This window comes from Phoxinus phoxinus (genome assembly GCF_949152265.1).
Source record: "Phoxinus phoxinus genome assembly, chromosome: 24".
Taxonomy (NCBI): Eukaryota; Metazoa; Chordata; class Actinopteri; order Cypriniformes; family Leuciscidae; genus Phoxinus; species Phoxinus phoxinus.
Window position 1 is genome coordinate 24,869,281 of NC_136899.1, and position 16,999 is coordinate 24,886,279.

At 37.9% G+C, this 16,999-nt stretch overlaps 1 protein-coding gene across 2 annotated transcripts in view; it reads left to right on the forward strand.

Moving 5' to 3' along the window:
* cul2 (cullin 2) overlaps nucleotides 1-16,445 on the forward strand; it is a 29,692-nt gene extending 13,247 nt beyond the window's left edge. The window contains exons 12-21 of one of the 2 annotated variants that reach the window (XM_079601879.1): nucleotides 490-549; nucleotides 667-795; nucleotides 1,879-1,965; nucleotides 2,342-2,494; nucleotides 5,654-5,731; nucleotides 5,892-5,958; nucleotides 8,428-8,630; nucleotides 9,700-9,801; nucleotides 12,240-12,356; nucleotides 15,516-16,445. In XM_079601879.1, the coding sequence (XP_079458005.1) occupies nucleotides 490-549; nucleotides 667-795; nucleotides 1,879-1,965; nucleotides 2,342-2,494; nucleotides 5,654-5,731; nucleotides 5,892-5,958; nucleotides 8,428-8,630; nucleotides 9,700-9,801; nucleotides 12,240-12,356; nucleotides 15,516-15,647 (1,128 nt within the window). In that variant the 3' untranslated portion in view covers nucleotides 15,648-16,445. The remainder of the gene's footprint in view (nucleotides 1-489; nucleotides 550-666; nucleotides 796-1,878; nucleotides 1,966-2,341; nucleotides 2,495-5,653; nucleotides 5,732-5,891; nucleotides 5,959-8,427; nucleotides 8,631-9,699; nucleotides 9,802-12,239; nucleotides 12,357-15,515) is intronic. The other variant, XM_079601880.1, reaches the window with a different exon arrangement.
* Nucleotides 16,446-16,999: the final 554 nt, after the last annotated feature.

Genomic DNA, 16,999 nt, shown 5'->3' on the forward strand with positions numbered 1-16,999 from the left:
ATGATTATGATATAATAAAATATATATTAATATACATTATAATGTTATGTAATAACATTATAAGTTAGTTATGATTAACTAACTGTATTTTGTGTGTATATTTTTGAAATGCATTTTCTGTAAAGCTGCTTTGAAACAATATGTATTGTGAAAAGCGCTATACAAATAAACTTGAATTGAATTGAATTGAATTGAATGTAATGCAATGTAATGTAATGATAGTACAAAATTCAATACTTTGAAATAATACAAATGCATTTATTGAAATTAATATAACTTGTACTTAAAACACACACGTCCACTCTATAACACACCTCAGCAACGGCTGAGAATTAAACAGAAGAGCATCACTCACATTTTCTCTAGATAATTAATTTTACAGTTTGAACTCTGCAAGCATTCTCCCTTTAGTCCAGTAGGGGGTATCTGGGGTTCAGGGTCCGTGTGAGTGTTTGTGGTTTGTGCTTTTATTGCTCATTTCCCTTCCAGGCCTTGACTTCAGTAGTGAACTTCAGAGAGCCCAAATCCATCTGCAAAGCACCTGAGCTGGTGTGTAATCACGGTTTATCCTGCCAAGCTTAGATCAAGATGACTAAATAAACTCTTACAACCCTGATGAACACACACACACACACTGACTGAACTCTGATGCTCCTTTCCCCACAGCTGGCCAAGTACTGTGACAACCTGCTGAAGAAATCTGCAAAAGGAATGACGGAGAATGAAGTGGAGGACAAACTGACCAGCTTCATCACGGTCTTCAAGTACATCGACGACAAAGATGTGTTTCAGAAGGTGAGGCCATGACTTGATTTAAAGAGAACAGGAAATGATGTAAAGAGGAAGATGGGGAAACAGGATATGGAAAATGTTGCGAGCTGGATTCGAACCTGTGTTGATGCATTTTAATTAAAAGTCGACAAAATAACCCTAAAAAAAAAAAAAAAAACTTAAGAAACTTAAAAAAAAAGTGTTTTTCTATTCGGAAAATGAACCAAAAATATTTATGGCTCAGAGATGGATACTGATTTTTGTCCATTGAAATTCTCTACAATGAGAATGTCTAAGTTGCCAATCATAGTCTGGGATGTCAGCTAAAGCTATCGGTCAAACATTTTGATGTGTCCCATCCCATGCTAGCATGTTTTAACAATGTGCTAGAATTGTTGTGTTAGCTATGTGTTAAAACATTTTTCACATGTGAGAAACATGTTATGAACCAGTTAAAACATGATAGCAATATTTTAAAACATGCTTAGCAGCATTTTAACATGTTAAATCATGCCAACAAGAAGTTAGAAATGTGAAAACATGTTAGCACTATGTTAAAATATGTTATCATGTTAGCACATACTATGAACATGTTAAAACGTGTTAGCAGCACGATAATGTTAAAACAGCAAAATGTTTAAAAAAAATAGTACGTTTTAGTAAATGTTAAACTTTAACAGTGAAAATAGCATTGTTGTGTTAGGAATGTTTTAAAAGATGCTAGCAGCATGCTAACATGTTATAACATGCTATTCTTAACATGCGATTCTTTGAAATCATGTAATTACATTAATTCCGACATGGCTTGAACACATTTGTTATGAACGTGTTAAAACATGTTATAAATGTGTTAAAACATGTCAGCAATTTGTTAAAACATGCTAGAATTGTGCTAGCAATGTGTTAAAACATGCTAGTGTTGTTGTGGTAGCAATATGCTAAAACATTAACAAACATGCTAGCAAAACATTTTAAATGTTAAATCATGAAAACGGTTCTGGTTTGATATAGTTTCTTTCATTTTTTGTCTGGTTTGGATAGTGGTTTGGCACTCACTGATCTCCTGTTTTTATCTCTTTTTAATTATTATTTTTTCGTCATTTATAGTTTTATGCCAGGATGCTTGCAAAGAGGTTAATACACGGACTTTCATTATCCATGGACTCAGAGGAAGCCATGATCAACAAACTGAAGGTACAGAAAGTCTCACACACAGCCGATTTCATGAAAAGTGTGTAAAGGTTCACACAGATGTGACTCTATAGCCGAGTGTTCGCTGGCTCCGCTTTGTCATTATGCAGAGCCTCGGATGAGACCGCTCTGCTTTCCTGCTCTCCTGTAGCTCAAATAGTAGAGCGTTGGCGCTAGCAACGCCAAGGTCATGGGTTTGATTCCCAGGGAAAGCAAGAACTGACAAAATGTAAAATGTGTACCTTGAATGCAATGTAAGTCGCTTTGGATAAAAGCGTCTGCCAAATGCATAAATGTAAATGTAAATGTAGACCGATGAAGGGTTTCGTGTGATTAAAGTGAGCAGACCTTTCACTGTTTCTCTCTCTCTGCCTTGCAGCAAGCGTGTGGCTATGAGTTCACAAGCAAACTGCACAGAATGTACACTGACATGAGCGTCAGCACCGACCTCAACAACAAATTCAACAACTTTATCAAAACCCAGGAGACTGTAGTGGACCTGGGCATCAGCTTCCAGATTTACGTATTACAGGTAAGAGAGAATATTATTACTGTGTTCATACAAACTTTGGGCCGTATCTTGCACCCAGCGCAATTGACTCTGTACAGCGACGCATGTATCATTCCTATTTTGCACCCGACGCACAGCTGACTCTTCCCTCCACAGACGCACGTCGGTAAATTAGGGGATGAACTTGCGCTTGCGGGGGCGGTTCAGCGAGAAGAGGAGTGTGTTCCGGCGCAAACGTTCCCTGGGGATATTTTGCAGTTCCAGAAAACAGTTCCTCCGCTGACCAGGAGAAACCGAGTCTAAAGACAGTGGCGCGTTATTCAGATGATATTTTAAGGGCGCATGCTTGGCCATAATGTAGCGTGTGCACAACACACACACACTTTGCTTCTCTCATCTACACAGACGCAGCAGTTTTCATTTTTGCAAATCATACATAATGACAAGCAAACATATTAACACACGAGGGAAATCATTGTGGTGTCCGTGAAGATGTGAAAAAATAGTCATAAATCTAGTAGAGATGTTCCGATACCCTTTTTCCCTTCCCGATACCGATTCCGATACCTGGACTCAGGCTATCGTCCGATACCGAGTACTGATCCGATACCTGGGTGTGTATCTATACAGCTGCAATTCATACTAGCCCTGTATGAATTGATATAATTATTGTATGGTGTGCTTCAGACGTATCCCTTAATAAAACATGAACAACTACACACAGTGAACTAGAATATTTTTTATTATCTGACATACATTTCACAGTAGTATATTATTTATTTTTAAGTGAAAAATAACTTCAAATGCAGCCACAAATCTAATACTGTAAACTGAAAAAGGTATTTTAATTTTACAATATAACTCAACTGTATAAAAAAACAGTACAACAAATAAATCTAGGAATATTTTTTTTTATATATGAATAATTTAAGAAAATAATCTCTTTAAAACTTAAAGATGACGGCGCCACTGTGCCCCACCCAGTGTGCTTGTCAAACTCAGTAAAGACAGCGGGGTCGCGTCGCAGATGTCGATAGTAAAGCTGATTGTTTGCACATCTTTTAGTTTACATGAACATGCGTCTCGAATAGCTTAGGGAGCGCTGTTTCAGAGATGTATTTGCGACCAGCAAACTGTACCGAGGCTCCAAATGTTCAATTAAGCGGCAAAATCCAACGTTTTTGACGACTGACAGTGGCTCGATAATTTTGTCGATTATATTGCCAAACAGCGGACATACTGCTAGCGCGTGCATTTTTATTTCTTCTTCGCTGCTTTAAACGGTGGTTGCTTGTGGCGACACAGCACAACTCCCTGTGTTGCCGCGGGCAACCACTGTTTAGAGCAGCGAAGAAGACTTGATCTCCGATTTGCAGCGTTAAGCAAAGCTAGCGTGCAACAATAACTAGGTAACGTTATTGTTTATGAAAATGGTATCGGATCGGTACATGGGTACAAGTACTCGCCGATACCGATGCCAGCATTTATACTAGTATCGGAATCGGAACATCTCTAAAATCTAGCTTACACATTTAGCCAGATTATTATACGCCTGTTTAACCGAAGCTAATTTGTGTGGTTTCTCCATCATCCCCAATGTCACTTCTCTGTGTTTTACGGCCCTGACGAGAACGTCGGTCTCCTTGGCTGTGAACCGCTCGGCGTGCGCCGGCAAACCCGCCGTTATAATAGCAATCCGCCGTGGAACAAGCGCGCCGGCTCTTAAAGGGAATGTGAGAGGACGCTCTGATTGGTTTATTTCACGTTACGCCCAAACCACACCTATGAATAATGAAGCGACTTCAGACCAACACATTTTAGATTTGCGCCGAGATCCGCCCACAAAGTTACTTGCGTTTCGCGTTTGATACTTGCGTTTCAGATCATGTAAACATGTTAACTAGGGCTGGGCGATAAATCGATTTTATCGATTAACTCGAGTGTGTAGTTTACGACGACTTGTTTGAATGAAAATCGGTTTTCTCTTTAACATCCGCCGACGCTCCCTCTGGCCTCCCGTAGTTCCGACCGGGCTCAGCGTGTTTGCCATAGAGACCAGTGATGGCGGGTCAATGTATAAACAACCCGGACCCGACCGACGTTTTCAACCGACGCAACTCGGACCGCAAAAAAAGAAAGAAAATATTGTACCCGACCCGCTTCCTGACCCGCATAAAAAAAAAAAAAAAATGCCCCCCATCAGCCTCCCTGGCCTATAATATCCATTAATCCAGCCTGTGGAGGAGAGAGCAGCAGTTCTTGAGGCGGCCCATCATTTTCCATTTCTGCTGTCTAGATGCATATTATTGATGAATGCGATGTTTATGTTTCGACCTTGCTTGAAGAATTTATCAGCAGGTCAACTGAGAGAAGCCTGTGAAAGAAAAGTGTGAAAGCCCTTAGGAGCGCAAACTGTTCGTTTTCTGAATGCTGTATGATACGCCTAGTGTTGTGTAATAAAGCCTTGATTTATTCATTTATTTAGTTTCATTTTCTTAACAATTAAGATGCTGCATGTGTTTATCCAGTCTAATCGAAGTGTGCGTCTCTCCCCCAACTTTCCCAACAACCCCCCCCCCCCCCTCTCAGAAAACACATAAAACTGACATTACTGAGATATGTGTTTAAAAGTAGCCTATTAAAATGGCACAATGGCATTGCTCAGTTCAACGCGTTGGAAATCGGCCATTTTGTCCCGCATCAGCTTTTATTCAAAAGATACTAACGCGCTCAACATTCAAAAGGTAAATAAGGATTTCCCACGTTCATCTGCAGACTGAGCTCGTGCGTCATCCTCATCTTCAGACAATAAAGCGTAGGCCTATGTATTTCATAGAACATTGTGTCTAGTACTATATAAATTACAAAGGTTTAATTGGCTTCTTTATTTCAAACGAACCGACCGACCGCGACCCGAATATCATTAAAAATATTTTTGGATGACTCGTAACCGCGGGTAACCGCTCATTTTGGATCAACCCGCGCATCACTGATAGAGATACACAAACAACATGGCAAGTGAACAAGACCGCGGGAGCTCAAGCACACACGCCAAATCTTATTCTGATTCAAGATTACCAGGAACATGAATTTAAAAGAAGAATGACGTGCACAGATAAGTCATATATAATAAATACTGCTGCAATGATGCTGAATATGCCTATGCTGTGTGTGTTTCAGGCAGGCGCATGGCCCCTCACACACGTTCCCTCTTCCACGTTTGCCATCCCACAGGAGCTGGAGAAAAGTGTACAAATGGTAAGCCGCCATGTCAACGTGCCCAAAACCTTACGCATCATCATCGGGGGCAAGAACTTAAGCTCCCCGCATCATGTGCTGAGAGATGAACATGTACAATCCTCTTTCATTTCGTTATAAAAGTAGATGGCGCTGATTAACGGATGTCTTCCTTCTGCAGTTTGAGTTGTTTTATAACCAGCACTTCAGCGGAAGGAAGTTGACCTGGCTACATTATCTCTGCACAGGTAAAGTCCATCATAATCCATGTTTTTCTTACTATTATATGTTACAATTTAAATATTATTGCAATTTTAAAATGCCGGGTTTCCATTGTAATATATTTAATCAAATGTAATTGATTCCTGTGATGGCAAAACTGAATAAAAGTATTAATTTCTTTAAAAAAATATCTTACTGACCCCAAACTTTTGAACATTTATAGATGTTATGCTGATTAATTAATTGAATATTAGTTGAGAAAAGCCCCCAATTAATTAAGTAATTATATTAATAATTATATATATATATATATATATATATATATTTAAATTTATTTATACTAAATTAAAGGTACAATATGTAATATTTGTGCATTAAAATATCCCAAAACCACAAGGCCAGTGTTATATATTTTGTTAAGTTGATTACTTACAATATCCCAAATGTTTCCAACAATTTTTAAATCGTGAGAAAATTGCGATTTTAACGGAAGTTGTAGTTGTAGCGTCTATCAAGCAACAAACGTTAGCTTGTGTCGTGCAGTCCTTATGAACACAATTATTCTTTACCGATTGCTTCTGGTTCTGTCGACAAACACAAGTCCCATAAACGTACGGGTCAATTTTATATATTCCAAATGTAGCATTCGGTAATAGTTATGTTTATGTAAGGAAAGTATTATTGCTTTAGGCTTGTGTTTAGTTTATTGACATTGTTTATCATGTCTGGTGTTTATGGCCATGTAAATAAATATAGCATGTGTTATACATAAAGATTAATATGTCTTTTGGCAAATGATATGTGTGTTCGAATGCACTTTTACAACAATGGTTTAGAACACGTAAAACTGCGCAGCGTTATCACAACAATGAATTCGACAAATACAGTAACATGATAACCAATTTAGTATTAAACCTTACTTTTCTTGCGGTTAATTCATTTTAATGAAATAAAAGCATGTCATTAAACGCAACATTTATAAAAATATAACTTTTCCTCATGCATGAACATGACTTTTCGATTCCCGTCTGATGATTTACATCCACGGTGGAGTTAAAAACAACAGTTCCCATCATTCCACGCTCCTTCACATCGTCATCAAGCTACGCCGCTGTTGTTGTTGTTTGGAATGTAGCGCCCTCTAGCAGCAGAAAATATTGCATATTGTACCTTAAATGTATAGAATCAACAGATATATTATATCAAACTTTTATATTTATATTCGAAATCACCCAGAACCGCCATTTGTCATGGTGGACGTTATCGAGTGCACCCATTCAATCCCACAATGCACCACAATAACGTGTACAACTGATGTACACTTAACGGATAGTTAGAGAATACCCATAATGCACTGTGAGAGTGACGCGCTGAATGAATTTCCATGCCTGACCTGAAGATGGCGCTTGCATTTTCCAAACCGCTGGTCCAACTGCGTAAATTCCTTCTTAATTCATTATTAATACATGCTAGTTTCCATGACTGAGTTTAAGATAAATCTTTTCATTACTATTGGAGCTGCCAATCTGGTACGTTTCAAATGGTTATTCGCACTCAGTGTCCGAATTCACACACTCGTTTTTCATTCACTACTTAAAGTGGAGTAATGTAGGGAATAGTGAATGAGGGCGATTTCCAACGCATGTCATGTTTGTTGGCTGGTGCTGTTGAAAGCCTGATTAGCCACACCTGGTGTTTCTACACAACCACAGCTAATCCCGGCCAAGAGTCAGATTATCACACTGAGCTGTGACATAATATCCCGAGTAATCCGTCACACTTCGAGGACTCGCTCATATAAGTGTGCAGTATTTCAACAAAACTTTAACCCTCACGTACAGTGCCACACAAAAGTTTCAACACACTTACTAATTCATTATTATTACTATTTGCAACATTTAAAAATTATAGTAAAGTTCATGAAATAACACGCATTTAAATATGGAAAATATGTGGTGACCAAAACAAGTTAAACGAATCGAAACTTAATTTTATATTTGAGCTTCCTCAAAAAGTGGCCTAAATCACATCTCTGCAGTTCTCTAGTGTTGTTTTATTTATAGTAGGATATTATGTATTCATTTTCTGAATTAGCTTTATTTAAATTTTTAGTTTAACATAAATGTTTTTGTAATTTTAGGTGCTTCTGTCGTTTATATATATTTTTTTAATAAAAATAAAATATTTCTATTTTGCTTTAGTTTATTTATTATTTCAGCTTTAGTTGTTGTAATTTACTTAAATTTAAATGTATTTTATTTCAGTTAGTTGTCAAGGAAGCACATCTAATTTTCGTTTAAGTTTATAAGTTTAAAGGTGCGTCCTAATTTGCGTTCTATATGGTGTCGTTTGGTATTATAAATGGTGCGTTCACAAGAAAAAATGCTCTTTAAATAGCCGCGTGATGCACTTAATTAACTGAAAACATGCACTCAACTTTTCTTAATAGTTTTATAACTGCATATTGTTTCTCTCAACCAACTTGTTTCTCTCAGGTGAGGTAAAGATGAACTATCTGTCCAAGCCGTACGTGGCGGTGGTGACCACCTATCAGATGGCCGTGCTGCTGGCGTTCAACAACAGCGAGACCGTGAGCTATAAAGAACTGCAGGACAGCACGCAGATGAACGAGAAGGAGCTCCAGAAGACCATTAAATCTCTGCTGGACGTCAAGATGATCAGCCACGACTCTGAGAAAGTAAGCAATCCACCAGACTTGTTTTATTTATATTTTAATATATTTCTTGATTTTTAAAGTGCCCCTATCATACTATTTTAAAGGTTCCTAATTTTGTTTTGGAGTCTCCTACAATAGGTTTATATGCATCCAAAGTAAAAAAAACAAAAAACACTTGCATTTTCTCAAAATATACACAGTGTCTGAAACGGTTCAATAAAGGATTCAGTCTCTCTAAACCCCGCCTTTCCGAGAGCCTGCTCTACTCTGATTGGTCAGATGGTCCAGTCTGTTGTGATTGGTCTTCTCTGCTCTGATTGGTAGATGGCCCAGTCTGTTGTGATTGGTCTACTCTGCTCTGATTGGTCAGATGGTCCAGTCTGTTGTGATTGGTCTTCTCTGCTCTGATTGGTCAGATGGTCCAGTCTGTTGTGATTGGTCTTCTCTGCTCTGATTGGTAGATGGCCCAGTCTGTTGTGATTGGTCTACTCTGCTCTGATTGGTCAGATGGCCCAGTCTGTTGTGATTGGTCTACTCTGCTCTGATTGGTCAGATGGTCCAGTCTGTTGTGATTGGTCTTCTCTGCTCTGATTGGTAGATGGCCCAGTCTGTTGTGATTGGTCTACTCTGCTCTGATTGGTCAGATGGCCCAGTCTGTTGTGATTGGTCTTCTCTGCTCTGATTGGTCAGATGGCCCAGTCTGTTGTGATTGGTCTACTCTGCTCTGATTGGTCAGATGGCCCAGTCTGCTGTGATTGGTCGCTTACAGAATGTGTGAACCAAACTCTTCCAGTCTCAGACACAACTACAGTGTTTGAGGCTCAAAGTAGACGTTGTTCACAGGCAGCCAATGAAGACCATAGGCTGGCATTATGCAAATCATTTACAAACCTACGTTGGATCGATCAGAAAATTAGACCGTCGAGACTTTAACTCGATCTTTGTAACTTTGCAGACCTTTTACATTCAAAAACATCTGTATTACACACTGCATGAAAGGTGATATCCCAAAAAAGTATAACTGGGGCACTTTAATCGAACTGTTAATTGATTGATTATAACTAAACTCCCACTTTCTTTTTCCCTCCAGGAGGAAATTGAGGCAGAATCCACTTTTTCCCTAATTATGAGTTTCACCAGTAAAAGAACAAAGTTCAAGATCACAACGTCAATGCAGAAGGACACGCCACAGGTACAGGCTCATGTTGAGCAGATGCTATAGGTTGATCTTGAATCACATTTTAGTTACGGTTTCGATTTTGGCTTCCAATGATTATGAAAGCGTGATAATCAAGATAAAATGATCTAATTTGTTTCGATGTTCGATGTTCTCCTTGAGAGGCTGCACGAGACTCAACAGCACAACATTACCGTCAATAAATGATGCATTATATAGTATAATCCACCATCAATCGTCACTAAATGAATGCAGAAATTCTCACGGTTTGGTGATTCCCTAGTTATTTTTTTGTTATGGACGTTTTAATCAGGCTAATGCCTGGTTCAGATTACACAATTTTTTTTGTCGGTTACGATAGTCACTGTGTCAGATTACGCGAATTTGACTCCTAAAATCTTGTCGTGTCGTGGACAAGAAACATGTCAGACTACACGTTGCTTTCTGATCAGTCATCGCGTGCCGTCTCCCACGCAGACATTCACTCGCACATATAGTAACTTATATGTCATACACACGCACTCACTCTCACACGTATACACACACACACACACATTTGGGTGAGGGACAGTCCCGAAGTTTGAAGCTTTGTCCCGCAAGTCATAAGCAGTGTCCCGCATTCACACACTCACTCACTCACTAGCACACACACTCACTCACTCACTAGCACACACACTCACTCACTCACTAGCACACACGCTCGCTCGCTCACTCACTCACTCTAGTCGTGGAGGACCGAAAAAAAATCAAACATGCTAGTCTTTTTGACGTGATGTCGTGAAGCATCGCAGACGCGACGTAGGTTGTCGCACACTATGACACACAATACGAGATGAAACGATCAAATCTTGCGTCCCGACGCCCGTTGTCGTTTAGGAATCCCCACGACACCCTGCGTCAAACGAATCGTGCCAAAATCGTGCTAAAATCGTGTAATCTGAACCAGGCATAATAGTCCGGTCGTACCATTATCTTTCACTCGCCCCTTCAAAAAATCCACTTGTCCTGGACAAGCGTTAATGACGAGACCTAGTTTTACTTTTATTGTCATTGCATGGTATACAATGAAATTTGAATTAAAAATAAATGTAAAATTCTTATAGAAAACAAACTGTATTCATCCATATTACCCTCATATACCAACACGCATAAAAACAAAAAGTTAAAACAATAAAATAGCTTAAAGTGTCTTGTGCATGTGACCAGGGGCCTCATTTATAACCGCTGCGTCGCACAAAACCGGTCCCGAGAGAGGCGGACGCCACTTCCGACGCATGCGTTGAGATTTATAAAGACAAACTTGACGGGGAAATGTGCGCACCTGCACGCAAACTCTGACCCGTGCGTATGAACGCTTTGGAGACCGAGCAGTTTGGCGACACCGATGGTGAGCTGGAGTTATGTCTTTTTGGTCACTTTTAGACCGAAAATCTAAAGAAAATTATACAAGATAATACACATATAATTTCACTCACCGAGCCTATCACTTGAAGCAAATATCCACACCTTAAATGTGCGCGCCAGCGAGCGTGTTGGGCCGTTTAGTGAAACTGACGCATATCTAACGGCAGATGATGCCTAATCATAAATACAGTGCATGTTCATTAAATAATGATTTTAACTGTTTTACTCCTGATATAAACATTTAGATTAATCTCATTAATGGAGTTAAACACTTAAACTACTTGACATTTACTGAAAAGTAAAAAAAATTATATTCAATAAATAGCTTATAAATATTTGTTGTGGATGCAATGCTTTTAAACACTTTTGCTCTGGCATGCTGTGTTTTAATGTTTTAACTAGAGATAATTGCTTATCATGATAATATTGTGCAAATATAATGCACAACAACGTCTATCTGTTTCCATTATAAATATAAATTAATTAAAAACACTATTTGGTCAGTGGAAAAGATTGAGAAAAACTTTCTCTGAAATGAATTTTACACTATTTGATTTATTTATTCAAAAACAAGGCAAGGATAGGCTACTAAATTATTTTTATTAATGTAGTGACGGCACATCCGTATTTCATATTTTTCCAATGTCTTGTACCGTTAAACATGTTATCACGTGGATGAATAATCATATGCAAATGATATGCAGATGAGGATATGCATAATAAAACTAGGTGTTGTAAGCTCATATATGGTTATTCCGGGGAGGAGACGCATGTTCACAATCTTCCGCTGACTGGGATTATAAAGTGAGTTCTGCGCAGGTTCTGGCGTACGCACGCTTTTATAAGTCTGAATATTTTTTTGCGCACGTACACTTTTAGTGCGGATCCTACGCACAGTTTTATAAATGAGGTCCCTGTACATGTTCTTTGATCTGAGAATCCTTAGTCTGCCATTCTCTGCTCTTTCCCTGTTGAAATACCCATTTGAGCTCTTCTGCGGTCACACTATCTCGTGATATAAACCCTGTTCTGTCCTCTGTGTGCGGCAGGAACTGGAACAGACGAGGAGTGCCGTGGATGAAGACAGGAAAATGTATTTACAGGCCGCTATAGTGAGGATTATGAAAGCCAGGAAAATCTTGAGACACAACGCCCTCATACAGGAGGTGAGAGGACTACAACTTCAACGTTTCAGTGTCTCATCGTCACTTGTGGCCTCAGGCGCCGATATGAACTGAAGGTGTGCGGTGTATAGTGTGGCTCCTGACGCAGAGGTCAGACTGGAAATGCAGATACGAGCGCTGTGAAATCTCAGGAATGGGAGACTTTGTCATAGACTTCTGTCAGAACACGTCTAAGAGCAGATAGTGCGCCAACTCGGGCTGTTACACACACACACACACACACACACACACACACACACACACACACACACACACACACACACACACACACACCGTAGACAGAATAAAGATGGAATGGTATAGTAGATCATAACCTTCATCGCATTGAACATGGGTGATTTTGTCATATTTCACCTCAGAACCCAATGATAAAGATATAATAATTATATTTTTCATCAAGAAAATTAAGCCGTTTTCGGACTAGTAATATCTGTCATTTATTTTCACTATTTTAATGGTATTTGAGCACATTTTCACCCCAAACTCTCATTCTCAAGCAGTTCTGAAAAACACTCATATGGGCAGATTTGAGGATAAATTAAACTACACTACCATGATGTTTACTATTCTACATTTTACACTAGTCTTCAAAGATTTGGGGGTCAGTAAGATTTTTTTTTTAAATAAATCATTTTATTCAGTAAGGATGCATTAAATCAAGACTTTTATTATGTTACAAACATTTCTTCTAAGTATTCCACTAAAATGTTAAGTGGCAAAAACTGATTTCATTCATTGATCTCAACATTGGTAATCGGAAATGTTACTTGAGCATCAAATCATTATATTATAATGATTTCTGAAGGATCATGTGACACTGAAAACTGGAATAATTCAGCTTTGATCACAGGAATACAAATTTGGGGAACCTTCTTCTGGTTTATTGAGTTTTAGCACCAGTAATGTTCTGGATCACCAGTGACGTTTTTGAGGGATGTGGGGAACAACTGTTTATTGTAAATGGCCTTGAGCTACAGCTGCTGATATCCACTGTATTCATACGTTATCATCACTGTAAACACGAATAAGTTGGCAGAACTCAAAACATTCAAAGTTTAAGTAAGCAGAACTTGCAGATTTTTATTTTGTACTTAAACATTTCAAGTTAAGAACAATTAAAATGTATGAGTACATTAATTCGTACAATTAACTTAAAGCTTTCATGTAATCTCGATGTGAACACTTTTATTAGTATAAACTTACTTAGCTTTAACAAGCTAATCTGCTAACATACTAATTTGCTATTATATTAGCAATAGTATGTTATACAGAAGCACTTGCTGTGTGAGCGCAACAATATAAAGGTTTATTTGCTCTCAAATCAAGCTCATGCTCCACTCGTCACCATGATGGTAACTATCCTAAAACCAACATTAACAGAAATTCTTCTAAATTAGCATAACAAAACATTAATCACTACTAAAATCTCCCACTTAATATTAATCTTGCACAAAAAAACATTATATTACAGTTAATTTTAGCATTTACTCTCCCTTTCGAGTGCCATCGGCAAAGCATGCTGGGAAATAGACATCCCAGCCGTTTCAGTGAAACTTAAGTTCTTCTAAATTAAAAGAAATAATTTCATAAAACTCAAAACAACGAAACCGTTCAGCTTACTTAAAATATATCAGTTCTGTGAACTTGAAAGAAAAAGAAAGTGCTAAATACTCATAAAATTTAATTAGTTTAATTTAAGTTTCTCCTACTCAAACCAATTAACTATTTTGAGCGTTAGGGTTTATGTTTTTGTCCCCATGCAGTTGTAGTTATGAAATCTGTACTTGCCATTTCCACTTTAATATTGCATTTTTTAAAACTTATTGCATGTTTCCCATGTGGTTTGATCAAACAAATACTGCTTTTAGTCAAAGCTGTGGAAACAACAAAACATTTACTAACGTATTCAGCTGTTGACTGCTAATGTAGCGGAAGACACAGGGAGATGTTTTTAATTATGGGCTGTCAGTCTCTACTGTTCCTGCAGTGTAATAATGCAGCTGTCCACACACACACACACACACACACACACACACACACACACACACACACACACACACGTCCTGCATCTAGAAATGCTTACATCCATTTGTTCGTCGTGCTGCATATCAAGGACACAGTGATGGGAGGTTTGCCTTGCTTTTTTTTATCTTGTAGGAAATATGGATTTCAATAAAGTCTGCAACTTTAATCTGTTCACAAGCTTTGCTAAAAAAGATCAAATCCTCAGTTTCTGGGTCAGTCACGACAAGATCAGTTCTCAAGAACATGCTTGTCACCAGAGATCAGTTTATAATCAGACTTTGAAAGAACACGTATCTGAAAGTAAGGATATGTTCAGATTCAGAACATTAACATTCTGCAAACTCTATAAATGCAACTTTTTTAATTATTATTACTTGAAAAAGTATGGCATATAGAAATAAATGCAGGCGCTGGGGGATATTTTCCAGAGAAAATCATAATAAAAAAAGTAATAATAAAATAAATAATTAGTTTTTTTTATTATTTTTTTTATTATTTTTTTATAAAAAGAATGAATTTGATTTTAATTTTATATTTTCTGTTTTCATGTAAATTTTACTGTTTTTATCATTTTTTTTTATTATTTTTTTTTAGGTTAAATTTATTTATTTCCAGTTAATAAGTTTAGTGCTTCAACTTAAACTTAGTTCAGTTTATTGTCAATGCAACATTTCTAATTTTCGTTTCAAGTTTTTCAACTAATATATATATTTTTATTTTAGCTTTTTTTTTTTATTAATTTTTTTTTAGTTTTAGTCTTAGTTAACGATGGTAACCCTGAGTTAAAGTGTGCAGAATGTGACATCATTACTGTTTTATTTTAATCATGCAATTAATTACCTTTGTCAGTATTAATGGCATCATGTTCAAATCACTGCCATCAAACAATCTTAATCCTGCATTTATGTTTTCAGTGTTTCGCTGTTACCACATTACTACTTTTTTTTGTTATCGTGTTTTGTGTGTTACCAATCAGCATCTAGGACTGGAACTGTCCAATTTTATAATGTGCATTTTGGTAAATGTAGTAATTCTGAATATTTGAATTACAGCGTGTGTAAATATTGTACATATAAGCAGCCTAATTTTTTTCTTGTTGTGTGTTTATTCTTCCAGGTAATCAACCAATCCAAAGCGAGATTCAGCCCGAGCATCAGCATGATCAAGAAGTGCATTGAGGTTCTTATCGACAAGCAGTACATCGAGCGCAGCCAGAGCTCTGCGGATGAATACAGCTATGTCGCATAAAACCATATTAATTTAATGAGAGAAAACAAACGCCGTGAAGCGTGAACGGTTAACATGTCTTTTATTTTGGGCTCTGGCTGGCTCCGGCACTCGACCATCGGATTGAATCGGGACTCAGTGCCTCCATCTTTGTTTAAAGAGCCTCTGAGTAGCTGGACAGTCATACTTCATCTCTCCACCCCCCCGCCCTCCTCCTGATTTTATGCTGTTTACATCACCAGTGCCACGCTCAGTGCGTCTACCAAACAAGAAGAATGCCTATAGCTACTCCAGTGTAAAAGGATCATACATTTTTAGACGTAATCTACAAGAGAAAGCGAGCAGATGAAATGCATCACATAGAGCAAAACCAGTGAAAAGTTTGAGAAACGGCCGGAAAAAAACAACCACGCTTTCTTTTTCTCACGTTGCAGTTGTTGTGTGTATTCTTTTTTTAATGTATCAAAGTAAAAGAAATATTGTAATAAAACCGGTATACTGATAATTGCATTTACTTTCAAAATATAAAACAAAAATGAGGTGACAAACATGATTCTGCTGCTTGTCAAATAAACAAATAAAAACACACTTTTTCGTAAATGTTTTAAGAAGAACGACTTCATCATCAGTCATTATTAAAGGTGATTTTTTAGCATCTTTATAAGTCATTTCTGAAAGATCATGTTTAGAAGTTGAATGCATTATGAACCACCGCAAAGTGATTTTCCTTGAGCCCGAGTTTAGAAAATATGGTGTTATGGTCAATGTGTTGAAAGGAATTTTTTCATTTTACAATAAAACTAGCTAAGTTGCATGTACAAAATAAGATGATAACTTAAAAAAGCAAAAACAAACCCGATGCACTTTTTTTTTAGTAATTGCTGTATTTTTTGTGGTAAAGTTACATCACCATCTTGCTCTGACCAATGTGACTTGACCTCGCAAATGTGACTTGGGCTGCGTCCCAAATCTCATACTCTCTTGAGTTGGCACTTATTTTGAACAAGTAATTACTTTACTAACCGCTAAAAAAGTATGTTCTATATATATAATCCAGATGTGATACATTCATTATGTTGTCATTATCATGTGACCTAACAGCATCAGTTGCGTTGCTTCACTGCCATTCATATGTCCTCTCCTGTGGCCTCATGGGATAGTACAGTGTCCATCATACCGTGCGTTCACACCGCCGCCGGCGAGAGCGTCAAAGTGGCCGGAAGTCATTAATTTTCAAAGAGAGCCGGTGGCGCGGCGCGTCTTTGACGGTGAGAGCGGCGAGGGAAGTTGAAGTCAGGTCAACTTTATGGTAATGAGCTATGACGCGGTTCGGCGGCAACCAATCGGAATGTAGAAGTGCTCCGCTTGAGAGG